The sequence below is a fragment of the Ailuropoda melanoleuca genome, chromosome 6 (assembly GCF_002007445.2).
Source record: "Ailuropoda melanoleuca isolate Jingjing chromosome 6, ASM200744v2, whole genome shotgun sequence".
NCBI classification, from domain to species: Eukaryota; Metazoa; Chordata; class Mammalia; order Carnivora; family Ursidae; genus Ailuropoda; species Ailuropoda melanoleuca.
The window spans coordinates 99,747,844-99,775,299 of record NC_048223.1 but is presented as its reverse complement, the minus strand read 5'-3'; the positions used below and the strand labels follow the sequence as shown (position 1 = coordinate 99,775,299).

Genomic DNA, 27,456 nt, shown 5'->3' with positions numbered 1-27,456 from the left:
TTGTAAGCATGAGAACCCTCGCTTTAGGGAAAGAACAGTTCTTAAATAACTGTATGACAAGTTGCAAGCAATTTCTGCTGATTCACATTACCATTTGGACATATTCCTTTGCACATTTAACAAATATTAATTGAGCACCAACTAGTACTAGGCGCTATGATGGTTTTTAAGAACACATTGGCATGCATCTGTCTTAGCCTGCAAATTCCTGCCCATACCCCATTTTCTCTAGCTGTAGCATTTGATGATAGCCATCCCTTTTCTCCTCGACGTGACCCCCCTTCCAGTTCCATCCCTTCCCTTCTCACTTTTTTGTAAAGAATGGAATCAGAATCCTTCTTTATCACTTCATAGTAAGTATGGTAATTTAACTCGGAGCTGAAGACGGCTAGGACTTTGAGTGTATAAGGATAAACTGAGCCTACAGCCCTGAGGATTGCATAACCCTCGATTGATTTCAGCTCCTTAAATCTAGAGACAGAGAAGCAGGTTCCTGAGCTAATCTCACACCTTCACTGCAGTATATACCCTGGTTTCTCGGCTGGGAGCTGTGGTATGGAATCTTGTGTTCAGTGTGTAACTTGCAGACCAGGACCATTGGAATCACCTGGGAACTTGTTAGAAATAGGGAATGTTGGACCTTACTGCAGGTCTAGGGACTCAGAATCTGCACTTGAACGAGACCACCAGATGATTTGCATACACATTAAAGTTTGAGAAGCACTGGTATAGAACAGCATTTTGTAAATTTTGCAACATGTTATAATCACATGGGGGAGCTTTTAGAACTCTGATGCTCCCCTGCTGCACCCTATGGCAGTTAAGTGAGAATATCTTGGTGTGAGACCAGACATCTGGTCTCTAAGTTTGCCATGTTAGCCATTTTTAAGTGCACAGTTCAGTGACATTGAGCACATCCACACTGGTGTGCAAACATCACCACCATCCATCTCCAGACATTGTCATCTTCCCACACTGAAGCTCTGTCTCCATTAAACACAAACTCCCCCTCCCCCTCCCCCCATCAGCCCCTGACAAACACGATTTTCTGTGCTTGTGAATGTGACTGCTCTGGGTACTGCACATAAGTGGAATTATAACGTATATGTCTTTTGTGACTGGCTTATTTCACTCAGCACCATGTCTTCATGGTTCATCCATGTCATAGCGTGTGTCAGAACTGTCTTCCTTTTTAAAGGTTATAATATCCCATCCTACATATAGACCACATCTTGTTTACCATTCAGCTGTCGATGGACTCTTGGGCTGCTTCCACCTTTTGACTATTGTGAACAACGCTGCTATGAACATGGGTGTACGAGTCTCTGTTTGAGCCCCTTCTTACACTTTCCAGTGTAAACCCAGCAGTGGGATTGCCAGATCACGTGGTAATTGTATTTGGAATTTTTTTTTGAGGAATTGCTGCACAGTGGTTTTCCGCAGTTGCTATGCCATTTTACATTCCCACTAGCAGTGGACAAGGGTCTTAGTCCTCCACATCTTCACGAATGACTACCATCTTCCAGGTTTTCTTTTTCTTTTACTATATCCGTCCTAATGGGTATGAGTGGTGTCTTATTGTAGTTTTGATTTGCATTTCCCTAACGATTACTGACATTGAGCATCTTTTCACATATTTATTGGCCATTTGTATATACCTTCTTTGAAGAAATATCTATTCAAGTCCCCTGCCCATTTTTAATTGGGTTGTTTTTTGTTGTTGAGTTGTAGGGACTCTTTATATATTCTGGATATTAATCCCTTATCAGATATAGGATTTGCAAATATTTTCTCCAATTCTATGGGTTGTCTTTTCACTCTGTCGATAGTGTCCTTTGATGTACAAAAGTTTTAAATTTTGAGGTAATCCATTTTATCTGTATTTTCTTTTGTTCTGTTTGCTTTTGGTGTCATGTCCAAGAAATCACTGTCAGACAACAGTATTTTTAAAAAACTCTCCCAGTGATGCCCGTGTACAGCTCCTGCTGAGCAGTGTTTCTCAAACTTTAACGTGCATTTGCGTCACCGGAAATCTTATTAAAATGCATATTCTTATTTATAAGGTCTGGGGTGGGGCCCAAGATCCTACTTGTTAACAAACTCCTAGCTGATGTTGAGGCTGCTGGTCTGAGAACCAGTCTGAGTAGTCAAGGTACAGAAAGGCCCTTTGATGATTTCTTTCACACGAGCCCTGAGAGTAGAAGGTGGATATTTTCCAGATCTTTTCCTGAATTTCTTTATCACAATTGTTTCCTGATCTGCCATGGAGACAGGCTCACAGCTTCCCCTCTAAGTCACCGCTGGTTCGGAGCAGCCCGGGTGGGTGCACTGAGTGCCCTTGACATAGCAGAAGAGTAACATGTAAAGTACATGTTCTCCCTGCCCCCCCCCGCCTCTGCCCTGCTGGGAAGGCCATCCACTGGTCTGTCCATGTGGGGTGATTTCAGATTCCACACTAATGATGGCTGATTCCTCTCTGGCCTTGGCCTCTGTGGGGAAACTACTGTAGAACCCTGCCGAAAAGCTGTTTTGTTCAAAATATGTTTAATGTGCTTAGAAAGGAAAATCACACAGGTTGGTCTGAAGTTTATAGAAGGAGCTGGGGAGAAAAACTGTTGAAGGTCTGCTCCTAAAAAAAAATCCTTTATTTCATCATAGAATTTTAGAGCAGAAAGGACCCTCAGAGTCTATCCCAAGCTCTCATTTTGGAGAAGAAAGCTGGGACCCAACAAGGCTGTGGACTTGTTCAAGGTCAGCAAGCCAAACAGAGGTCAGCCCCTAGGTGTAGTACTTATTTTTTCATCTTGCTTTAGGCTATTTATCTGGAGATGGTTAACACAGAGTAGCTACCTACCTCTTTCATACGGCTCCTTTAATTATAAGTTCACTTTTGTGGGGCGTCTGGGTGGCTCATTCGGTTAAGCATCTGCCTTCGGCTCAGGACATGATCCTGGGGTCCTGGGTTTGAGCCCTGCATTGGGCTCCTTGCCCAGCAGGGAGTCTGCTTCTCCCTCTCCCTCTGCCCCTCTCCCCCCAACTCCTGCTCACTCTCTCTCTGTCTCCCTCTTTCAAATAAATAAATAATCTTTTTTTTTTAAGTTCATCTGTCCCTGAAAAGGTAAAAATCAACAGACTGGATCATGGTTCTTGTCCCTCATGGCCTTCATTAGAAAATTTCTACCAGATGTTTACTTTTATAAGTTATGAATCTCTTCCAAAGAACTTTGAGGCTTCCTGCTTAAGTGTGCAATCTAAGAAAAAATAGTTATTATACAGTATTTTTCAGTAGTGATGTGCTTCTGAAACCTATTCCAGAATTCTGATGTTACCTAAAGAGAAGGTTGTTTACCTTCCATGTTATCCCAATTGGACCTGCCTCCCTGGAGCCAGTGACCCAAATTGCAGGTATGGTACCTGGGAGGGACTAACTAGCTTCTAGAAGATATACCCAGCGCCACTTTCCTTTTCTCTGTCCATTGCAAGCCTTGTAATCTGATCACAGTACTCTTTCAATCCACTGCCAATCAATTGGATCTGGCTCTCAAGTTGAAACTCATTTGCTGTCCTAACGATAGAGATCATACCTTGAAAAGACCAGTGACCTTCAGATCCACCCCACATTTCAGCATGTCTACACTGGTTATTAAATACTCTATAGCTTCCCATTTTACCACCAGCTGCTCATTAATCCAATTATAAGTTTCCTTTATCCAACCAAACTTCCTGCTGAGTTGCTTAACTCTCATAGTGATGCGTTTGCCTTCAGTGATTAGACAGCCCAGTGGAAGATACTGTCTTGTTCAGACATCTCGGTAATTTAGGCTTGACCTCACTTTGATGGCGCAACACCCGACATGGGCCGTATGCACACGCTGCAAGAGCCTCCTTCCCAGGAAGGCTCACCGAGGTTAGTTTCTGCCTGCCGTGGGAGCCCAGCCCCTGGGTCTCTCCGCAGCCTCACCAGCAAGGCATTAGGGAGCCTTCTGAATCCTGTCTGACTGTGAAGGCAGTGCCTGGGCCCTTCATTTGGGTTTCTGGGTCCTGAACAGAGGCAAGCTCCTTTGCTGGCGAGAACGTCTTTCTCCATATGGAGAGTCAGTCTTCGCATCCTCTGTTCATTAAGACATCAGCCTCACTCAGCCTTGCTCTCGCTGCCAGACGCACTAGCGTGCCAGCAGGAAGGGTTCCATCAAGAAGGGGTCTGCTGCCTTCTGAAGGCAGGAAGGCACCACTTTGCCTGCAGGACTGGACCTGCTCAGCCTTCATGGGACTCGCTCCAGCAGAGCCTTTAGAACACTCTGTGAGTTCTGATTGCAGGCCTGCAGGCGATTCTCCGGGTGGTGCCATCTGTAGCTCACGCAAAGGCGGGGTGGAGTCCTTCCACCTCCTTGGCCATTCTCATCAGTCTCCTGGGTGGATGCCACCAGCTCCCGTGGCCCCAGGCTGCTCGGCAACACCCTGAGTTATGTTAGAGATATAATAATGAATTATACAATGGATTATACATAATTAATTTATAATAAAACACGCACACAATGGTTTAATTTCTCCAAGTGAATGATGTGCCGCCGCCAGAGCCTGCTGGAACACATTCCCTAACTGACTGCTTCCTGATCTGGAGATGATGGCCAGGTGCCCTAGGGAGGGACCTTGGCCAGAGGAACCTGCCAATTCCCAGATTCCCTCTAGGCTACCTCTGGGGTATGTCCCGTAGAAAGATAATCCTTCACTGCCCCTCGTGTTGTTCTAGACCGGGATACCCATGGGGGTCTCGCTCCACCCCTGGACTGTTTGAGAGTGGTTATCTTCTTCATTCCCCCAATCTTTCCTTCAGAGTATGGGAGATGCCAATGTATTTATACCTGACCCCTTCCTCCCTCCCTTCCTTCCTCCCTTCCTCCCTTCCTCCCTTCCTTTCTTCCTTCAACAAGTATGTGTTGAGTGTCTATTATGTGCCAGACCCTGTCCTTGGCTTGGTGTGCATGAGGAGGCAAAACACAGCAATCCTTGCCCTGGTGGAGCTTACATTCTAGCAAAGGGAGACAGACAATAAACAGCATAATGAATAAGTAGATTACGCAGTGATAGGTGCTCTAGAGATAGAAAAGGCAGAGCAGGAGAAGGGTGATTGGGTGTGACGCACGCAGGCTGTAGTTTTAGACACTGTGCTCAGGGCAGGTGTTATGAAAAGGTGGCAGCCTCGGGATGGCCATGCCCTCTGTGAACAGCGGGGAAAGGCACTTGTGCGCCTCCTCGGGGCTGTTTGGTTAGGAGATCTTTCAGTAACATTTGTAACTTTTGGTTTCAGATGTTCAGGATGTTACTGTCCCTGCTGCTGCTGCAGTTTCTGCCCCCCACCGAGGGGTCCCAACGGGCTGAACCCATGTTCACTGCAGTCACCAACACGGTCCTGCCCCCTGACTATGACAGCAACCCCACCCAGCTCAACTATGGTGTGGCAGTCACCGATGTGGACCATGACGGAGATTTTGAGATCGTTGTGGCAGGGTAAGTGCCTCCCACCCTGAGTTTGACCAATATATTCGTCAGTTTTTGCTGTGATAAGGCTGAGTAACAAACGCCAAAAGCCAATGGCTTGCAATAGTACGTATTCCCACTCGCAGGTCTGTGCAGGGCTCAGCTGAGCCGCTGGTACGCCATGTCCTTGCCTTCGCTATGGCAGTGCGAGGATGGAGGCTGGCTAGAGTTTCAGGGGCAGAGTCTGAATGCTCTGCTCAAGGCAAGCTCTTCAGATTTTTTAAGTCTCCTTAGTTATGCAAGTAACACTTCCTTAGCAGTGGGACTGTAGAATCTTTACATAGGAAGGGCTTAAAGGTGACAGTTATGATAGAAGGGGCTGCTCAAAGCTGCCTTTGCACAGCATTTTCCATAAGACTAGGAAGACAGTAATTGTCCCTTTCAAAAGGGAGGAAGATGAAAATTCAGGATAGCTAAACTTATTCTAAAGCATGCCGTGGTGCCCACTGCTCCCTTCTCTCCCGAGAAGCAACACTGTGTAGTAAGAAGCATATGATTTGGGGTCCAAATAGCTTGAGTTCATGCCGTAGGTCTACGGCTTTCTAGTTGCATGACCTTGAGTCAGTCCCTTACTCGCTGAGATTCAGATATATCATCTGTAGAAACGGGAATCATTGTAAAGCCTTCTCGTTCTAAAACCTCAGTAGGGTGTTGCATGCGCCAGCGCATTGTCAGTTCTGCCAGTAACCATTGATTAGTGTGCTTTCCGGAGCCCTCATATGTGCCAGGCACCGTGCTGAGCCTTTCCCCGGCACCGTCTGACTTAACCCTCCTGACAACACTGTGAAGTACACATACACGAAAAGGAAATTAGACGGGAAGCGACCTGCCCTTGTCAATTTTATTTGGGACATGGATCGGTCAGGATTTGAACCCCAGGGCTCCCTACTACAGCTACTGGAATATGGTTGTGCAAAGTTCCATTATCACTTCAAAAATCAGTCCATCAATAAAAACACGAGGCCCGGTCCTCCTCATTCTGGGAGGCCTGAGCTTTTATGGCGGCGGGGAGCAAAGTTACTGTTAGGTACCATTATTTGTAGCAGTTGCATGTAATAGTAGAAAGCACTGACCTTGGACTTGGAAGACCTGGTGTTAATCCTACCTATACCACCCAAGAGTTGCAAACCTTGTGCAAGTTACTTAGCTATGCGGTGCCTACCTTTCTCATCTGTAAAATGGGCATATTGAAGTCGACTCCCCCCTACCACACAGGACAGGGGTGAGGATGAGCAGTGATGATGCAGATAAAAGATACTTTGTAAAGCACACTTCTTCTTCCATTCACTCATTTCTTCTACCCTGTGAAGAGTAGAAGGTACCCGATTCTAGACCGCCTAGAAGTCTGGATGAGTGCCCCGTCCAGGGGAACCTTCTGCAATGATGTAGATATTTATGTCTGTGCTGTCTGATGTGGTGGCCACTAGCCACACGTGGCTGTTGAGCACTTGAAATGTGGCTACTGGGACTGAGGAACTGAATTTTCATTGTATTTCATTTAACTTAAATAGCCACATTGAAATTAGCACAGTTCTTAAGAAGGAAAAACTAAAGAGCAGAGTGTGCTAGAAAAAGGAACATCAGAAGTGGTTGTCGTGACCCTTGTTGCCTGAGGTGACCCGAGCTGCTTGTCCACGCTCAGCGCTGTGGCGATCCGGTGTCTCTCTGAATCGGGAGCAGCCCACCTCGTCAAATCCTGCCTCCCAGAGCCCTGAGCCTCTGCCTACGGGACTTTGATGCGTGTCTGAAATGTTCTAGCTGGCCCTGCCTCCTGTTAGGTGGCCCCGGCCTCCCCGGTAGCCCCTGGCAGCTGACAGAGGACAGAGGATGGGCCCTCTACAACTCACTGCGCTGAGCATGCTGGTCCTTCACCTTGGACACGGGCTGCAGGTGCAGCTCTCCGTCGCACCCCTCCTTGAACCCGCACGGTTCCCACTGCACCACCCGAACGTGTAGTTTCTTTCTTTCCAAGCGCTGGGCATTCATTTCCTCTTCCTCTTCCATGAAGTCCCTCCTCTGTCTCTTCCAAGGACTCAAGAAATTTAATTCTGTCTCCTCGGTGGCAGGGAAGCTAGACCATCCTTTGTAGTCACCTTGGAGTAGATAAACCCGGCCTCTCTTGCTTCTGACTGTGGGGCCTCCAGCCCTTCAGAGCTCTCCTCTGGAAACAAAACCCAGACCACCCTTGGTCCTCATCCTGAATCAGCCAGGGATCCGGGGAAGGACCCTTCTCTCTTCTCCCCGGCAAAGGTTGAACCAGGCAGGCCCTGTCTGGGGAAGTTTGGGCTGCCGAGTGTTCTTCTGCAAGATGATATTGCCTACTCCCAGCAAAGGAGAAGGCTTGCGTGGAGGACAGAATGGCGCAATTGGAAAGCCTCCCAGCTCCAGGTCAGGCCTTCTTTGTGGCTGTTGTGAAGCATTGTGAATTCTCAGAGCATCAGAAAGACACGTTCTAATTTAAGTACCAAAATACGTTCCAAAGGCAAATATAACTTTCTATTATCTTCAGCTTAGGATGATTTGTCACTGTCTTCTTCTTTGCGCTGGATAACCAAGGGTTGACTATATAGACATATTTAAATCGGGACCTTGGGAGGTCATTTGGTCCACCCCTTGCCTTCCAAGAAGGCCACACCTATAGCTCTTAGAGGCTCCATTTCTTTAAAGCCTTCCAAGAGAATGTGTGCAATCTTTTTGTAATCTAGCTCAATTACTTACGTCAAGAATCTATTTGACAAATCTGAATCCCTCATATTAGGGTTTAATACGCCATTTCTTTTAACTTTTGCTTTGCTATTGTCTTTGAAAGTATAAACCAAGCGGTCGCCATTCTTTCAAATAATGACAGCTAGGATCACTGCTCTGCATTCTATTCTCTGTGGACTTGGCCACATTTCTGGCTTTGACTTATTCTGTGTCATCTACTCTATACCCTATTTAACTTCGTTTCCTTCTGCGTTTGATTGTAGACTCCGTTTAAGAATCATGCTGCAAGAGTTGAAATTTCTAAAAATTGAATGTGAATACCTTTACCGGGAACACCTGCAATCCAGCTCCTGACAGGCCCACTCTGTACTATCGTATAGACCTTTCCATTAGCTGGTCCCTGAAGGCATTTACCTTTGCGACCCCTGGGGTAACGGCCAGCTCTTCAGTGTATAAGGCGCCCTGTACTTGAACTTGCCTTAGATGTGTTGACCTTGTAGTGTGTCTGACTTGAGCCCTGTTGCTTTGGGTATTTACTCTTTGAATAGGTTTGTTTTGTTTTGCTTTTTTGGTATGCTTGTTCTGGGTATTGATGTCATTGATTTTGAGCATGTTGCGGGTGAGTTTGTGTTGTGTTTCAGTTTCTTGAGTTAATTGTGATGGAAGGCATGTGCCTGCATCTGACTCTGGGAGGAGCAGAAAATGACCGCCCTTTGTTCTGTGGGGATGGGGGAAGGAATGGGCTCGCTCTGCTCCTCCGCCACAGCTGGGCGAGTGCCTCCGCATATGGAGGGCTTATCTGTTGACCGGCAGGTGCAGGATTGTGGTCTGTGCATACAGTCTCCTCCCTGCGGGGTGAGGGGAGGATTTGATCACCCCCAGAGACATCCGCACACGCACAGACCATTGAGGATCTTCAGGACTGGTTCCCTGGGTAAATAAAAAGCTCAGTAGCTTCCCCTTTTCTCAGTGGAACTAAACACCCAATCTACAGTTTCACATAGTCTAGAAAGGAATTCCTGTTGGTGTCAATCTTGCACAATTCCTTTAGAGCAGCTTTTGTTTCCTGGGATATCCCTAGAGGTCTGAGATAACCCCCCTACCCTTTCAGTTTCCAACAGAAGTTTTGCTCAAATGGAAAGATTGTAGCGGTTGTAAAGTTTAAATCACGATTTAGATCAGTTTTTCTACACAGAGCATTCATTTGATAAAACCTGAACTCATTCTTCACACTTGGAAGGGTTTCATTTAAAGGGATGCTACATATCGTAAAGCAGTGTTTCATTTTGTTCTTAATTTTGCAACTATGTCAGAAAACTTTTTTAATTCACTAAAGTTAATTGAATTATTTAAAAGGCAAACTGTATTCAATTACCAGATTAATCATAATCATATAGGAGATATGTTTGCCATTATAAATAACAAGAACAATGATAAAGAATGAGATATTTAGCTATGATTTAACCAAAGCAGAATTTATGCATTTTATTGTAAGTGTATATAGACTCATACAGCATATATAGACCATACAGTGTGTATAGATAGATAGTAGGTAGGTAGATGTGGTATCCATGTAAATATGTGTATGTATATGTGGTCTATATAAGTCTATACAAATATACACATACGCACTTTCAACAAAATAGGAAAATAGTTTTTTTTTTTAAGATTTAATTTATTTATGTGACAGAGAGACAGCCAGCGAGAGAGGGAACACAGCAGGGGGAGTGGGAGAGGAAGAAGCAGGCTCCCAGCAGAGGAGCCCGATGTGGAACTTGATCCCAGAACGCCAGGATCACGCCCTGAGCTGAAGGCAGATGCTTAACGACTGCGCTACCCAGGCGCCCCAGGAAAATAGTTTTGAACTTTCTGTGCTAATTGTTGCTTTGCAAAACATTTTAATAGATTTGATCATGAGTCTTTGACAACTTAAAAATGTTAGATAATTTCATTCAGTTCAATTTATCTTTCTCCTTTAGTTTAAAATATATCTTACAATGTGATAACACTCGTGTTTTATTGCCAAAAAATTCACACAATATAGATGAAAGTAAAAATCCATCTTTATCAACCCTCCACCCCTCCTTTAAGCACAACCCAGTCCTCTCCCAGAATAACAATTGTTTTCAATTTGGTGTTTAGACTTCTAGAAATTTCTATGTTACCTATATGTATTACATATAGGTAACATATATGTTCCTAAGTTGCAAATATATAATTTTTGGAAGAATCAAACCGGTACATATTATTCCAAAACTCACTTTTTTTCCACTGTACAGCCTATTTATTGTTCATATATAGAGTTCTAGCTAGTTTTTAAGTTGTTTAGTGTGGTTGTACCACATTCGTTTTGTCACCCCTCAAGTGACATTTAAGCTGTCCCTAATCTGTGACCACTGCAAACAGTGCTGAACTGCACATCCTTACCGACATATGCAAATATTTTTCTGGGATAGATACCAAGCAGTGGAGATGCTGGGAATGCTCTGTACATTCTGGATCTTAATAAATATCACCAAATTGTTTCCAATCTCCATCTTTCTCTATTTATTCATAGCCTAGAAATAAAAGGTAAGCTTGGGGATTATTGAATTCAACAGCTATTCAAGCCCCTACTATGTGTATAGCCGCATAGACTCTGGGGCTTGAACCTGATCAATTTAGATCTAATAGTTCCAGGACGGACAAAGCCTATCCTGCATGTACAAGAGAAGCTGCTGCCATTAGAAACCGGATTGAGACTCCAATACTTTCTGATTCCAACTGCTAAGAGGACTTTCTCTAAAGCTTTGTCTGCAAAAATATATTTCTTAAATGGTTCACCCTTCACCCCGAGATTCATTGTCGCCGGTATCCGGTAGAACGATCGCAGGGTGCCAGCTCTTCTGCTGGGGTTAAGCCTGGACTGCCCCTGATTTTGAATACTAATAAGACATGAGCTGGAGCAGGAACCAGGGCTTGTAAACACATTCTTAAAACTTTTCTAAAAAGGTTACACGGCGGCGCATGGCAGGTGTTCCAGAGATGTCTCATTGCCGCATCTCAACTTCCTTCTCCCCAGAAGCAGTGGGCAAAAATTCCACCTACCCTGCACGCCGGGTCACAGGCTCCATTGACAGCCCAAGGTTCTGAAGCCCCTTCATAGTTACCCTAGCGACAGCACCCTCCATCCCCCCCAGAGCAAGGGGACAGAAGGTGTGGTAGGCAGAATAACGGCCTTCCAAAGATGTCTGTCCTAATGCGGACAGGCAATGAATATGCTATCTTACATGGCAAAAGGGACTGTGCAGATGGGATTAAGTGAAGGACCTTGAGATAGTGAGGTGTCCCAGATTATCTGAGTGGGCCCAATGTAATCACAGGGTCCTCAAAACTAGAAAAAGGGGAGCAGAAGAGGAGGTCATGGTGATGTGAGGTGAGGAGGACTTACACTCACCATTCCTGGCTTTGAGGATGGAGGAAGGGGTCACAGGTCAAGGAATGTGGGTGGGCTCTAGAAGCTGGAGAGGGTAAGGAAATAGTTTTACCCCTAGAGCTTCTAGAAGGGAACGTAGTCATGCCAACACCTTGATTTCAGCACAGACCAATGATGGAATTCTAACAGACAGAGGGTAAGATGATCATTTGCGTTGTCTCATGCCACTAAGTTCGTGCTGAGTTGTTACAGCAGCAATAGGAGACTAGTACACCAGATGCTTGGTGTGATTTCTCAGAGAGGGGATGGCCATTACCTCCGAGAATTTTAATAGAATTATTTTAACATATTTCATGGCCTTAAACTCAATATACCACCCACAAGCATATTATTTAAGAGAATAAAGGAAGTAGACCACCAACGAAGGTATTATTTTTAATCAATGACAATCCTTCGTCTTAGGAGCATGTGCAGTTTGGGGAAGAATCCCTAAAAGCACACTTTGTTCCTTAGTGACCAGCCACCTTAATGCACCGGGCAGCTCGCTGTTTGACGCCCCATGCCTTGGAGGGTTGGAGGTGGGGAGAGGGATTCAGAGCTTTTAAAGACCTCATTGTCCTGGGTGAGAAAACACACTGAAACTCGGTGAGGTCATGAGCAACCCATACCCCCCCCCCAAAGAGATGTGAACCTTCCAGGAGTCGGACAGGGTGGAGAACACTTCCAGGTGAGAACCACCAAGGCCTTGGAGGGGGCATTTAGATAGCATTTGGAAGGACAGGTAGCACGCGGGTCTCTTTAACAAGGGAGCAGTGACCTCTCCAGGTTGAAGACAGGTTGAAGCTTACTTGGATTTTGTTGTTTGTTTGTTTTAAAATTAATTTTTTTAAAAAAAGCATTTTAACAAAAAACTGATTTTCACATAGTGAAGAATATTTATAAAAAGCCATTCCAAAATAGTAATATAATTAAGACCCTAAAATTGCCTCTGCTGAAAAAGGCAAAGCTACTTTTAGTAGTCTGAGTTTTTCACCCATTCAGAAAGTGAATGTAGGCCCCATCTCCAGTCACCTTCCTTGAAGTCTGCCTTCTCCCCAGTTCTGTGAGTGGTGGGCTGGGCGGAAGACCTTCCTTGTCCCACCCCAGCCTCCTGAAGTCCCAGGCACAGGGCAGGCTGCGGGTGAAGCCCACCCTTACACCCCTACAGCAGCAGGACTTCCTCTTCCCTCTCCTCCCCCACTCCTTACCCCCTTCCCCCTTCACCCCTCCCCCAAACACATCCCACACTTCTCTTTGCCATTTCCACTCCCAGCATCACTTCTGCTCTGGGGAGGTGGGGTGGCATCTGACCCCTGCCGCCCTTTCACAGGTCTCCCCACACCTTCTCCCCAGTGCCACTGACCTGGTGAGTCATTTTCCTCCGAGAATGCTATGGTTAGGACTTAATCTTCTCTCTGAGGAAGAAGTTCATTTTGAGGTGCAGATACCTAGGAAAACGTGCAAGGACGTGAAAAACTAAAACATTCCCCACTTTGGATTTTTGCCGTTCTCCCCCGTCATTTACTGTCAGTTTTGAAGGGGCAGAGTGCGCAGCGTGCCCTCGTAGTTTGCTTACGTCATCTTGTCTTAAACCATCGCCGTGCTCCGTGTGACGCGTGGTATTTAACTGAGCCTCAGTCACATTTTTTCACATTTTCACATCACTAAAATTGGGATGTGACCTACAACGTGCAGCTGGCACTAATTGGAAGTCTTTTCTTTCCTAGAGATACTGCAGTAATGGGGAGTCTTAGACGACGCCTTAGCTTTGATGAGAGCACTGTAGTAGTGTTGTCTCATTTTGCAGGTAAGGAAACTGAGGCTCAGAGATCCGCAGAAGGTCATAGAGATGCTGAAAGGTGAACTATTATTCTACATATGCCCACGAAATTCAGTGTGTTCACTGTGTTGTTCAAATTATAATCTTTACTGATATTTCTCTGCCTGCTGATAACCGAGCCTTGGTTTGGAATACCCTGCCGCTGAAGTCCATTTCTTTCTGTGACTCTGTGCTGCTGTATGTTGAGTCTGTTTTATTAGGTGCAGTTTTAGAATTCTTTTTTTTTATTATTATTGAGATGTAATGGACATATAACATTAGTTTCGGATTTACCGCACCATGATTCAATATTTGTCTATATTGTGAAGTGATAACCACAATAAATCTTAGACTTCTTATGTTTTCCTGGTGAATGGAGCCATTATTATGAAGTGACCCCATCTATCCCTAATTATGGCTTTGGCCTAATGTTGTTATTATCATAACTATTCCATCTCTCTTTTTGTTACTGTTTGCCAAGAATATCCTTTTTCATCCTTTTACTTTGAAGTTTCCAAAATCCTTATATTTTATGTGTGTTTCTTGTATGCGGCATGTATAGTTTATATTTCTTTCTTAACTGACCATGTCCGTCCTCTTACTGATGAGTTTAGTCCATTCCATTTAATGGGAACATTAATATCTTCAAACTTGTTTCTCTTACTTGTTCAATTTTCATGTTTTCCGTGCTTCTTTTCCTTTCTTGCCTTTCTTTTAAGATTTATTTATTTTGTGGGGGGAGGGGAAGAAGGAGAGAGAGTTTTAAGCAGACTGCGCTAAGTGCAGAGCCTGACCCTGGGTTCCATTTCACGACCCTGAGATCGTGACCTGAGCCAAAACCGAGAGCCAGACGCTCAACCAACTGAGCCACACAGGAGCCCCTCCTTTCTTGCTTTTTAAAAAACTGATTGATTGAGCAGCTTTTTTTGCCTCTAATTGATTTGGGAATTTTACCCGTTTCTTCTGTTCTTTTAGTGGTTTCTTTTGAAATTTTATGATACCTTTTTAACAAACTCTAAAATTATCTTAACCCTCTTCTATAACATTACAAGGACTTTAGTCCACTTTAACTCTTGGGCAGCCCTTCCTGCCATACATATAGGATGTCAACTTTGCCCCTTTGAAAACACTACCACTTATAATTATTATTGTTGTTATTATAATTATCTAAAGGCAGTGTTTTTAATCGGGACCACTAGCTCTCTCCAAGGGTCCTGGATTAATACAGGATTCTAAAGTTCAGTGTCCTCCCTATGCTGCCAGACCAAGAGTTAGTAATACTCTTCACAGTGCTCTGAGCCCTTTATTCCCATTTGTTCAGGCTCGTCAGTGCCAGATCTAGTTTCGACTCCCTTTTCTGTGGAGTAGGGTGGTTCTTGGAGATTTTCCTGAAGTTTGTGAGCCAAGCAATACAGTAAAGATATATTTCATCTGGAACCTACTTTTTTTGTAGTGGTAGGATCCTTCAGCAGTCTATCCTATGGATGGATACAGAAGTCTGGGGCTGTCCATGATTTAGGATCTCCAAAGCTTGTTTTTCTATCACTAAGAGGACTGGGGAGGGTATGGGCAGCTAAAGGGAATAGTATTTAAGAGGTTCTCCCCCTTACCAGTTCAAAGATGCTTGAACTCACTTCCTGCAAAATAGAAAGAGCTCTACAGCATGGGAGATTTGGGTGTGAGATGGAGAGGGTTAGGGATGTGTGCGTATGGGGAGAGAAGCACATGCAGTAAGCCACAGGCACTCGGGTAGTCAGGCCAGACCCTGAGACTGTGCCTCTCTGGAGGAGCTAAGATCCAAGTCATGTCCAGCTTAAATGACACCATGTAAGGTCACCAGTGTTTGGCTACACCAACCAAGGAAATGCATGACTGTGTATATCAAAAAGAACCTCCTTCCCCCATCAGCAGCCATCTTTCCATGTTGTTTATGGAGTAGAATTACAGCCATATGAAGTCATGGACAGGTACCCAGTGTGTTTTGACATGCCCTTGTGCTATAGTCACTCTGTATGTTGGCCATGAATGGGCACTGGGATAATAAACAGGCTAATGAGGGTTCTCCCTGGTTGGGGCTATCCTGGAGAGCAATATGGCATTGGTCGGCTCGTCCCAGAGAATAGGGTAGCAGAATCTTCTCTTTGGACCTCCATACCACCTTCATTCCTTCTTTTGGGATGAACATTCCCTCCTCTTTGAAGAACTATTCTGATCACAGGATCTTATGGAACTGCTAGTCAATAGTCTGGGGTTCCCTGTGACCTAAGCCTGTTTAATCAGTGTCTTGATCTGAGATTTTCCATCCTGAATCAAAGAAGGAAAGCTCTAACTTGCTCTTGGATCATGAGCTGTAAGGCTAAATCACAAAACTACTATGGATATATCCTTGTCCCCCGCCCCACGGAGGAATCTGAGAGAATGATGATGACACCCAGAGAGAAAAGGGGGGAAGAGTCCTGGGGCATTAAGGCCATGATTCCTGCCCTGAGGCCCCCGGTCATATGGGTCTCCTGTACCTCTACTTCAGTTCTTTTTACAAATAAATTTTTCCCTAGAACCTTTTCTCTAGAGTGACTTTTCTTATGCCAAATCTAATGACTTATAAATCTAGACAAAGCAGCCTTTTTGCAGGCGAGAGCAAGCACCCTATCTGATGCTGTGTTGCAGACCAGAGCATAACAGTCCCTGGCCTCAAAAGAGACCCTATGTTTATCTAGTCAAAGAGAAGATTCTTAAGAATATTTAAGAGTGGTTGACAATCCGTGATCAGTGTTAACATGCTTCTGAAGGAGTTTTGCTAGGTGGATCAGATTGAGAGGGAAATTCAAACCAAAGAAATATCACAATGTTATTTAATTACATACTTACATCAAAAATTATTTTCAAAATTTCTCCTCTCACATTAGATTGCCAGCTACTAAGGGCAAGACATTTCTCTTTTCCGCCTGTGCGCCAATAGCCTAGCATATAGTCAGTGTTCAATGAATGAATAAAGTGAAATAGACAGGGGTCTTAAGGATGGATGGAGGGTCTTAGGTAAGAGAGTTAATGAAAACAATAAACATTAGCTATACTCAGAAGTGATTTACTCAAGGACTTCAGCCTTGAGAGCAACATCAGTAAGTTTAATAAACAAAATTGTACATGCCTACCTTATATGTGCATAACTGTGTGCTCAGTGCTTTGGCAGGTACAAGAATACAGTCCCTTTCTTCAGGCCATCTCAGTTGTAAGAGAGATAAGGCACATACAGAAATAACAGAGCAGAATGTCATATGAGCTGTAGAACGGAAACTCAGTCCATGGTTGGCACACCTATTAGGTTTATCTTCCCATTGAATTTTCCAGTTTTTTCAGTTTCTTATTAACAGCAAATTTCATCTGAGGTTATAGTAATAAGGCTTTTTTTCCCCTGTATGGAATTCCTTGATGATGTCACAGGCTTGATCTTCTCTTACTCATTACAACCAAGGTCCCTGTGTTCATTTCCCTTTTATTAAACCACAATAATGATTTGTTGACAGAGTAGTCCCAAGGAACCGACAGCATCATTGGGCCTCCAGTCCTGGTTCTTCCTGGTTCCTGTCTAACACTTCAGAGAAGCAGTGAAATTCTCCAAAAAGCACCACTAACCAGTTCTACAAATGCTAACATTGGTTTTTTTTGAACATACACTTTTCCATCATTAGTCTGTTGTCCATATTCTTCCCTCCAAGCTAAATAGAGCAAAGTATGGGAGAAGGAGGCAGAGGAAGCTATTATTTCCCCCAATTCCCTCTAAACAAGATGGGCCATAATTCTAGTTTCTCCAATACCTTTTCAGGTTGTTTCCTTATTCTAGGAAGCTGTGGCTGCACCAGGCTATATAGCCAAAGCTGCGCTCTCCCACCTCCCATCAGCCTTTGCTGCATTGGGGCTGGCCTGGGAAGGCCTTGGTTAAGCCATTTCAGCACCAGATCCCTGGACAGCACCAGAGCCCTGGAACAGATCTACAGACTCAACTGAACCCTGTCTTTCCCCCACTTCATCCTTACATGCAAACCCTTTGCTTCCACAAATTAGGAAGACTCTGAAAAGTATGGCAAGTCTCATTATAAAAGTTTCCTTTCCATGTAACTCATTAATGTCAAAAAGCGAGAACTAGTGAAATAACAGATATCTCTAAGTTTCCAAGGACATATCTAAAATCTAAGTTTCAAATGTATCTAACATTTCATGGGGAAATAAATATTTAATTTAAAAAAGAGGAAGCAAAAAGTAGATGAGTTCATTCTTGGTTCAAAAAGCTGGAAAGCTAAAGAAATTTTCAAGGGACACTGGTAACTTCCTGATGCCTATCAGGTAATAATACTTCCTTGGTGTGGTGAAGACAAATGAGATAAGGCATGTAAATTGCTTATCACAGCACCTGGTACATACTAAATGCTCAGTTGTTAGTGTGCTGGGGGGTGATTATGTTTATTTAATGCCTAATGTAACAGTAGCAGTTTACCTGGACCAACCCTCATCTTAGAAACCTCTGTGTGTGTCTCTTCCTATGCCTTTTTCCATCAACGGGATAGCATAGCAAAGTGGAATATTTTTTGCTTTTTAATTAGAACTATATATCCTTGTTGTTAATTTTAACACAGTCATTTAAACATTTTTATATCTCATTGCCTGCAGAATGTGAACCTAAAATAGGTTGTCTTGTATTTTACTTAGTTTCCTATAAATCAATGTCCCACCTAGGAAAAAGTTTATTTACCCCTATTACATTAGCTAGCTCTTATTCATTCATTCTACAATTTTTTAAAGTAAGCTCCTATGTGCCAGGCACCTTGCTGAGCCCTGGAGGTTAGTAGTGAATGAGAGCAACTCCTACCTTCCCTGAGCTCAGAGGTAATCAATATGCCTGATGAATTAAAGAAATTCTTACTTCAAGAAAGAATTTCAGCTTCCTCTAACCAAATCTTTTATCAGAACTCATAATTTGTAACCAGAATCATTTCTCATTCCCACTGTCCATTCTTCCTAAAAGATGCTAATAAGAAATGGAATGATAAAACAAATGGGGCTAGAAAGAGAAGGACATGACTGGGGCAATCCATGAATTAATCACCCCCTGAATAATCAAGAGATGATATATAAAATGTAAGTTCATGCCTTCTTAAATAATTAAACATATTAAAGGAGACACAAAAAAGACCACATTTCAGAAGAAATTAGTAGCCTTAAGGCAGTGGGTGAGCAAAAAAGAGCCCTATAGTAGCATTTATAAGCCTTTCTATATTGTAATAAACCAAGCAGGTAGCAGTAAGAGGAATGGTTATATGGATTCTCCCACATGTTTTGAAAATAACGGATGCCAACCTAGAAGTCACAGAGTTATTACAAGGCATCTGAGACACCGTCTTTGCATGGGTATTTTATCAATAGACACTAAGGTGCAACTACTATAATATGGAGGGTTTTTTAACCATTGAAAAGGTATCTTCATACTTGAAAAGAGTTGAAAACCATAGCCTTAAATATGTATTCATGGACTGTCGAAACAATGGGGTTAAAGGAGCAGAGGAGGTCACTGAGAGGAAGAGAGTGAGAAACTTCAGGCAAGAGATGGAGAACGGGTATGAGAAGAGAGACATGGGAGATGGAGAAAGAGGGACAGGAAATGTGCACAAGGCATAGAAGGGAAATTGTGGAGTCATGCAAACCTGCATTAAAACTCCAGCACCAGAGCGCTTGGGTGGCTCGGTCAGTTAAGCGTTTGCCTTTGGCTCAGGTCATGATCCCAGGGTCCTGGGATTGAGTCCCACATCAGGCTCCTTGCTCAGTGAGGAGCCTGCTTCTCCCTCTGCCTGCCGACCCCCACACTTGAACGCTCGCTCTCTCTCTCTCTTTCTCTCTCTGACAAATAAATAAAATATTTAAATAAAAATAAATAAAACTCCAGCACCTTCTCTTCGTCACTGTGAGACCTTAGAACAAGTTACCTAGCCTCTCTGAGTTTGGTTACCTCATCTATAAAGTGGAGAGTGTAATAACTACTCTTTTATTTCATCATAGCACTACGGTAGTGGTAAACAGAATGATGACACAAAATGCTTGGTCCTGTGTCTGACCTGTGGAAAGTACTCGAATATTAGCTCCTCCACCACCATCATCATCATTTCTTACTGGGCATCTTTCAGAGCCTTACCCGTTGGCAAACACCTGAGTGCTACTCTATGGTCACTTCTTATCTTGAACCAAATGGATCTGCCAGAACTCTTTTGATTGCACAATAAAAACTAACCCTTGCTAGCTTATCTTCCGCACCACCAAGGAAAAGAGAATCTAGTGAAAGCGTGTTGGGGTAACTCACATAGCTCAAAGAAAATCTGATTAACCGAGCCTCAAGGAAGCAGGCATAGGGGCAGCAGGGGGACATCAGGACTAACAGGAGCCAGAATCCAAACACAGTGAGGATCGCTTTCTCTGACTCTGTGCCTCTCATCCCTGCCTCTGTATCTTGGCCTGTCAGCCTAATTATTTCAGAGCATCTTTCTCCCAGCCTCTGGTACCTAAACTACCAGCAGCTCCTAGGCATGTATCTTCCTAACCTAACTATCAGAAAGAAAATTCCAATGATAAGAAAATAATTCTGAGTGGCTATGCGCTCATCCCTATGGTTCAGGAAATCATCTGGTTGGGAGTGGAGGAAGGGTTGGTCCTCCAGATAGAAAGAGGTCAGTTCCTAGATCCAAGAGAGCGGAGTGCTGAGCAAACAACCATGATATTCCCCCAAACATTCTTTGAACACCTACTGTGTGCCCCTGCCTGCCTTCAACACTGAAGACATAGACATAGCCAAGACATTTATAATTCCTGCTCTCACAGAGCTGAAATTCTAATGGGACAGACAGCAATAAGCAAAGAAACAGGAATTTTTTGTTTCTGTCAAGAAGCAAGGCACACACACACGTGCACATGCACTCACGCATGCTTCCTGGGAAAATGTTGCACGGCCTTGTGCGGGCACATCTTTATCACCGCCCCCAGAGGTTTGGGCACAGATCCCTTCCCTTTCTAGGCTGCCCTAGAATCCCTTAGTGAAACCATCCACTTCAGCACCCGTTTATCTTCCCTTCTAACCCTCAATTTTAGTCCTTTTGAAACCTATTGAGAGCCAGTGATGCAAAAAAGACACCAGCTAGAATTCCAAGAAAATTTGCATGCTCAGAATTATGAACTAAAGGTAGAGAAGTCTGGATAAATGTTCCACATGAACTCCAGTCAAGGAAAAAGAACAAAGAGAAGAGAGATGAGTCAAATCAGTGTCCCCAAGTCCTCGGCATGTGCCATCTGTGAGAACATGGCTTAGAAAGGAGTTAACCAGGGTCCATCATGGGGGCCGAGGGACCACAGGGACCCAACCTCGCCCTCACAAATGCCAGATTCATGTGTGTGTTGGATGCATTGCGTGTGTGTTTATGTGTAGATGTGTTCCAATGTGAATATTTTTTTTTAATTCTGTGAATATTTTTTTTAATTCTGTGAATGATTTTGTCAACCCTATTCAGTATTTCTTTATTTTTTAATATACTAACGATTTCAAAAACTAGAAGTCATCTGGTCCTCTCAAATTTGGGGAGGATCTGGCATTAGCATTTCATGAGCACCTACTATCTACCAAACACTGCTTTGCCCTTCACACATACTCTCATTTATGGAGGTGCTATGGTATCCTATTTATAAAGGAGGAAAGTGAGACCCACAGGGCTGATCTCTTGCAAAAGGTCAGACAGCTATTAAGAAGTAGAGCTGGGAGGAGATGGTGGCCTATTTGGCTCCAATGCCCAAATTCTTTCCTTCCTGCCACTGGTTCCTGAGCCAAGCCAGTCTGGAATGAAGTTGTTTTCACTTTGTAACAAAATTCACTATATAAGGATGATGCAATTTTTTTTTCATAAAGCTAAAAATATTCCATCTAAAGGACTGACATTTTTAATTCTAAGATTTCATCCTTTTTGCTTTCTTTTGGTATTGAAAAACCACGAATATGATTTTATGAATATCATAGGTGGTATCATAGTATCATAGGTGATAGTTGTTCTCGGGTTTTTGGTTTTGTTTTTATTGTCCTTAGTTGGCAAAAATAAAACATTGGCCATCCTATGAGTGCTGCAAAGTTTGTGTTTTGAAATTTTACTGTGCCATGAAAGCTCAAAGTCTGGAAAGCACTGCTGTATGTAACATTGGCCTCCCAGAATGGCAGAGCTGCCCTTCACTGATGCCTGCTGTGTGCGGGCACTGGGCTGGAGGGTCTTCATACATTATCTCTGGTGAAACCACTGAAAGGGGGTCTGGCCCTAGTTTTACAGATTAGGAAACTAAGGCTGAGTGGGGTGAGACCCTGCCAAGGGCCTCGGGCTCCAGAACTCCGCCTTCTGACTCACGCAGTGGTGGCAGGCTCCTTGTGAGGCCTGTCTTCCTACCCTTGGTACAGCTCACCCCCAGCAGCCCTCCTCCCACTCCTGGGTCTCCTGTGAGACACTAGCGCACCTCGCTGATGTGACAGCCTCTTGTTCCCTTCACACTTCTGCTCTCCTAGCACCCACCCTTCCCCACACCTGAAGCATTGATAGCTTTCAGAAGCTCCATAAACAGCATTTTTAGAGGGCTTAGGCCAGCTTTTGGGACTCTCTTTGGGTGCTCTGGCTTGGAAGAACTTCCTGGAGAAACTCAACAGAAAGGTAGTGAGCGGTGTGCTTCTGTCCCCCGTTGGCCAGGGACAGTGAGATCAAACGAGTTCCTGGAGCCTTGGGGCCTGCTTGCATGTTCATGATGGTCTCAGTGCACACACGTTGCCTTCCCTCCATGTGCAGCTTGGAGGGTGGTTTTCCGCTGCACAGGCTGGGGCTGCTTTTCTTGCGAGCATGCGCCTTCAGTCTGCACAGGAGACCTGGACACTTCACAGCGGCAGATGCACCTTTGGGTAGACCAAAGGCGTTCTCGCTCATGCCCAGCTCATCCACAATGGTGGCCTCATAGTGTGGCCTCAGAGGGCTGCCAGATGTGGCTGTGGCTGCCATCCATGCAGACAACAAGCTCGCCTGCTCTCTTCATTAGCAAGAGGGAGAACTGAACTTGTTTCCTGGACTCATGAGTGCTCTGAGGAAGGAGGACAGGGTCTGGCTCTTCTAGAGAAGATGGACCAGACTGTAGGCCTACATATTTTTTTGGTGATAATAAAGGGGCAAACTTCATAAGCTTATGGAACTGGAGATGACTAATGAAGTCAATGTAATTTACAAAGTGACAAAAATTGGGGGGCATCTGGGTGGCTCAGTGGGTTAAGCATCTGCCTTCAGCTCAGGTCATGATCCCAAGGTCCTGGGATTGGAGCCCCACATTGGGCTCCTTGCTCAGCTTGTCCCTCTCTCTCTACACCTCCCCCTCTCCAGCCCCCACCCCTGATCATGCTTCTCTCTTGCTGTCTCTGTCTCAAATAAATAAAATATTTTAAAAAGTGACAAAATGTTGACAAATAGAGCAAAGCTTAATATTATACATAATATGCAGAATTAGTAATAATAATACCAGGACTTACTGTGGTTCATGTTTGTCACTTTGGGGGGCCTAGTATTTTCTCCCTTTTCCTAAAAATACACTTCCTTCCTCATGGGTAATTGCTTCTCCTCTTTTGCGGGCAGTTTTGGAGAAATAGGAATCGAAGAATACTGCCCTCACTCTACAGAAGCCAAAAAGATCCCTGGAGGTTCTTTCACGAGATGCCAAGGTGTAGAGCCAAGAGGTAGGCACAAGCCCTAAGCATATCCAATCGGAGTGTCCCCTGACGCTGTCATTTGGGGTCAGAGCAGTGCAATGATGGAAAAAAGTTTGGAATTTACTCACTTTCATTACTGCACCTGAGCTAAGCTGTCAGAGGGTTCCAGCTCCTTCTGGAGCTGTCTGCTCTGAGCCCGGCCCTTCGGACTTCCCTTTGAACCAGCAAGCTTCCCATAGCCTGCCAATTAATTTCCTGTTCATGTAAGTTAGGCAGAGTCATTTCTACTATTTATAACCAAAGAACCCCACTGAGCATCACCCGCCCAAATTAGTGCTGTCCTCTTCTCGGTGGCCTGCTGGAAGGTCACACACCTGGTCCAGTGGTGCCGCTATCGCTCAGACAGTACCGGACCTCCTCATTTGAAATGGCCTTGGAGAGCTGTTTCCATGCCACACAAGAACATGTGACCTTATAACTATGCCTCGATTTGGACCCAGAACAACATTACCAGCTCAATCAGCTGGTTATTCACCGGAGTTGGCTACACATGCCAAAAAGCCTTTTGACTGTTTCCAAAAATAAAATCCAGCCTCACAGGATGAGGATCTGCTACCATTGTGCTTATTCCAAATAATGTGGCATCAATTTGAAGAATATTCTCCAGGGAGTCCCCAAAGTATCTAAAACAATGGCAGCAGCCTTGGGATAAATATCTGGCATATCGGGATGACTGCTCAGAAGGGAGAGGATGCTTGTTTGGATGGGTAGATTCTGGTACCTTGATTAAATAGCCCGTCTCATTATCTAAAATTCGCACTCCATGGTGGAGTCATGTTGCTAAGCCTAAAAATTAGACTTTGTTTTAAAGACCCTTTGGAAAGTATTACGAGAGACTTTTCTGAACCTGAGAGCGCTCCCCAGCAAAGCCACCCTGCAGACGTGGCCAGCTAAGGGTTTTCCCTCCACACTGGAAGCATGTGAGGTTTAATGGGCAGCAGCTCTTGTCTGCTGTTCTTAAGCAGGATGCGTGTCCTCCGCCCCAGGCTGGGCTTCAAATCTAAGACAGGAGCACACGTATTATCCGTCAGCAAGCCCTGCTTTCGAGCTTCTTTTGCAGGCATCCTACTTCCTTCCTTTTTAAGTTTCTCTTAGACTGGGGAGAGGCTCGCCCTTAAGTTTCCCAAAATAACAATGGGGGGAGCACATATGTTTGGATGACACTGTGGGCCCCAAATCGAAACTTTAGAATGAGGAGAACATACCCGCCCCCGGCCCCACCCCATCTTGATGCAGTCACCTGCCTGTGTGCACTCAGTCCAACAAGGAACAGATAAATCCATGATTGTCCACCCCCATGAGACCAGGTCCCGGGCCATCCCGACAACTGGAGAACCCACTTTCAAGCAAGGGGCACGAGAAATGTGGTCATTCTTGGTGTTTCTTTTGATAGGGAATAAAAGGAAGAGTGAAGCTTTCAGAATTGACTTCTGTCTCTTGGTGTCTTGAAATTTCCATCTCTTTGTGATCAGAAGATCACAGCCCAACAAGGGGGGAGAGAGAAGAATCTCTACTTTTGGCAGGCTTCAAGACAGTCTTGGATTATTTATTTGTTCTGTTACTCATTTCTGTCAAACATTCTATCTCTTGTCATAAAAAATTGAAATGCTAGTTTCTCAGTGGATGTCTTGGCTTTAACCATCTGTCTGACCTTGGACAAATTATTTGACCTCTGAAACTATTTTCTTGAGTGTGAGCACAGTGCCTGGTACAACATAGGTGCTCAGTAAGTATCTGGGGGTGAGTGAGAGAAATTCTAAGGTCCTTTCAGCTCTGCCACTCTATAGCTTTCCTAGTAATTGGGGTCCCTCTTCATGGTGGACATCATCATTGCCCTTTGGCAAGCTTCACATTCATTCGGCATTTATTCTCAAAAGCATTGTTCTGCATTCTCCTGAGCAGGCTCAGTACCACACGAACCATGTAAGTTTCATCTCAAGAGTCTAGAATTAAAGGTTCACACGATTTCTCAGCAGCATTGTTATTGGCTGCCAATGCTCAGTGCTCTTGGCTTTCGCTTGTCAAAAGTTGTTTGCTCATCTACTCTGTGTACTTGAAAAAACTTCTCATAGGCAACAACTCTCCCACTTCCTCCAACCCTTAGATGTCCGTGGCATGTCATCATTAACAGATGGGCGAGACCATAAACGTTGTTCAAATGTTGAGTCAGTCTTTGCTCTCCTATTTTTCAGTTGCCAGCACCTGAATTTGCACATTTGAGGTGCTTCTAGGGTTAATATTGCTCTTTTGTGAAGTTGATTTACAAAGTGTGTCCCCTGGAGGCTCACCCCTAATCTGAATTGTCAACTGGGGACCGCTAGAGATTGATGATGGGGGATTATGATTGTCTACATGTTGCACCTTCATCCAATTTTCTGATGTGTTTTGGTAATGATGTTGACAGTTGTGTGAAGATCTGTTCCTGAAATTAAAGCAGCGCAGCAGCATTTTTGAGCTCGATGATTAGATTTGATCAGATCAGAGTGGGTTTTACTTCTCCCTCAGAGTCAGCAGAGATTTACTGTCTACTGACTGATGTAACTTCATGCTCGAAGATGGTTCATGGCATAACTTACCATCAGAGAAAGAAAGGTCGAGGAGCATTGGAACGAAAACCCAACCTTGTTTGACTTTAGCGATGACCTTGAAGGGGTTGAAAATGCACACATTATCAAAGATTCCTGCCCATAGAGCATCATGGAGAAAACAAATGTTGACACATTCTGGTGGACAGTTGTACTGATGAGCATCTTGCAACGGTGGCTATCATTTGAGTAAGGCCAAGGCTTTCATAAAATCAGATATAAGGTAAAAAAGAATAGGATTATGGTTTCTAAATTTTTCTTGCTATTGGCAAGAGGTGAAAGTAACCATTTATGAGTCTGAGTCTACATGACTTAAAGCCACAGTGAGATGCTAGGAGAAGACTCATGAGTGGCCTGTGCAGGACTTTCCTATAGGGTGATACGTGTAATTTCATTCTGTATATGAATTCTCAAAGTAATCATAAACAATAATTCACAAAAAAGATGCAAATGGACAGTAGACAGGAAAATAATGTACAACTACTTAAGAGTGTGCAAGATACAGCATAAAATCAGGGTCTAGCTTTCAGTAACAGAACTGGCAAAAATTTAAACAGATTATAATACTCAGTGTTAGCAAAAATGAAGTGAGGTGGATATTTTAAAAAATCTGGAAAGAAATTTGTCAAAAGGTACTAAGAGCCTTAAAAATACACAGACTCTTTGACTCTACGAGCCTACTTTTATAACTCTGCCCTAGGGAAATACTCAGAAATATATGGTTGGGGCACCTGGGTGGCTCAGTCGGTTAAGCGTCTGCCTTCAGCTCTGGTCATGATCCCAGGTGTCCTGGGGTCAAGCCCCGTGTTGGGCTCCCTGCTCAGCGAGGACTTTGCTTCTCCCTCTCCCTTTGCCCCTCCCCCCTGCTCTTGCCTGTACGCACTCTCTCTCTCTCAAATAAATAAATAAAATCTTAAAAAAAAAGAAATATATGGTCAAAAATTTATGTGAAAGGCTATTTGTTACACCTTTTTTATAATAGCAAAAAAAAAACAGAAGCAATTTTATTATCCATTAATAACAAAATGGCTAAGTAAATTATGGAATCCCAATGTGATGAAATACTATGGGATCATTAAAAATTCTCATCAAAGAATATTTAAGGATGTAAGGGAATTATTTCTAATATAATAACTAAGGGAAAGAAGCATTATATATAACTTGATACAGAATGGTCCCAACTTTGTAAAGCATTTAAATATGCACAGAAAAAGACTAGGAGGAAATATACCCAGTATTAACAGCTATTCTAGGTGGTTGATTTAGAGGTGATTTTAATTTTCTTCTTTATGCTTTTCTGTATTTCCCAATTTTTGTAAAATTTGCGCAAAGTACATTTTTTTTATAATCAGTAAAAACTTTTAATGATCATAATCACAGCATCCATAGGGTCACCCAAGAATTTTTTCTGCATTTCAGATCCTCAGAATGAGAATGGGGAGAGCAATTATGTCTTTCTCTTCACCTAATTTGGAAAATTTTAGCAGAAATTCCATGGGCTCCAGATGCCTTGTTTTTTTAGCCGCTTGATGATTTTCTGCAC

At 43.9% G+C, this 27,456-nt stretch overlaps 1 protein-coding gene across 1 annotated transcript in view; it reads left to right on the top strand.

Annotated features, from left to right (window-relative positions):
- CRTAC1 (cartilage acidic protein 1) overlaps nt 1–27,456 on the top strand; it is a 144,118-nt gene that overhangs the window by 12,450 nt on the left and 104,212 nt on the right. Inside the window, exon 2 of the mRNA XM_011221980.3 lies at nt 5,309–5,508. Coding sequence (XP_011220282.2) covers nt 5,309–5,508 — 200 coding nt within the window. The remainder of the gene's footprint in view (nt 1–5,308; nt 5,509–27,456) is intronic.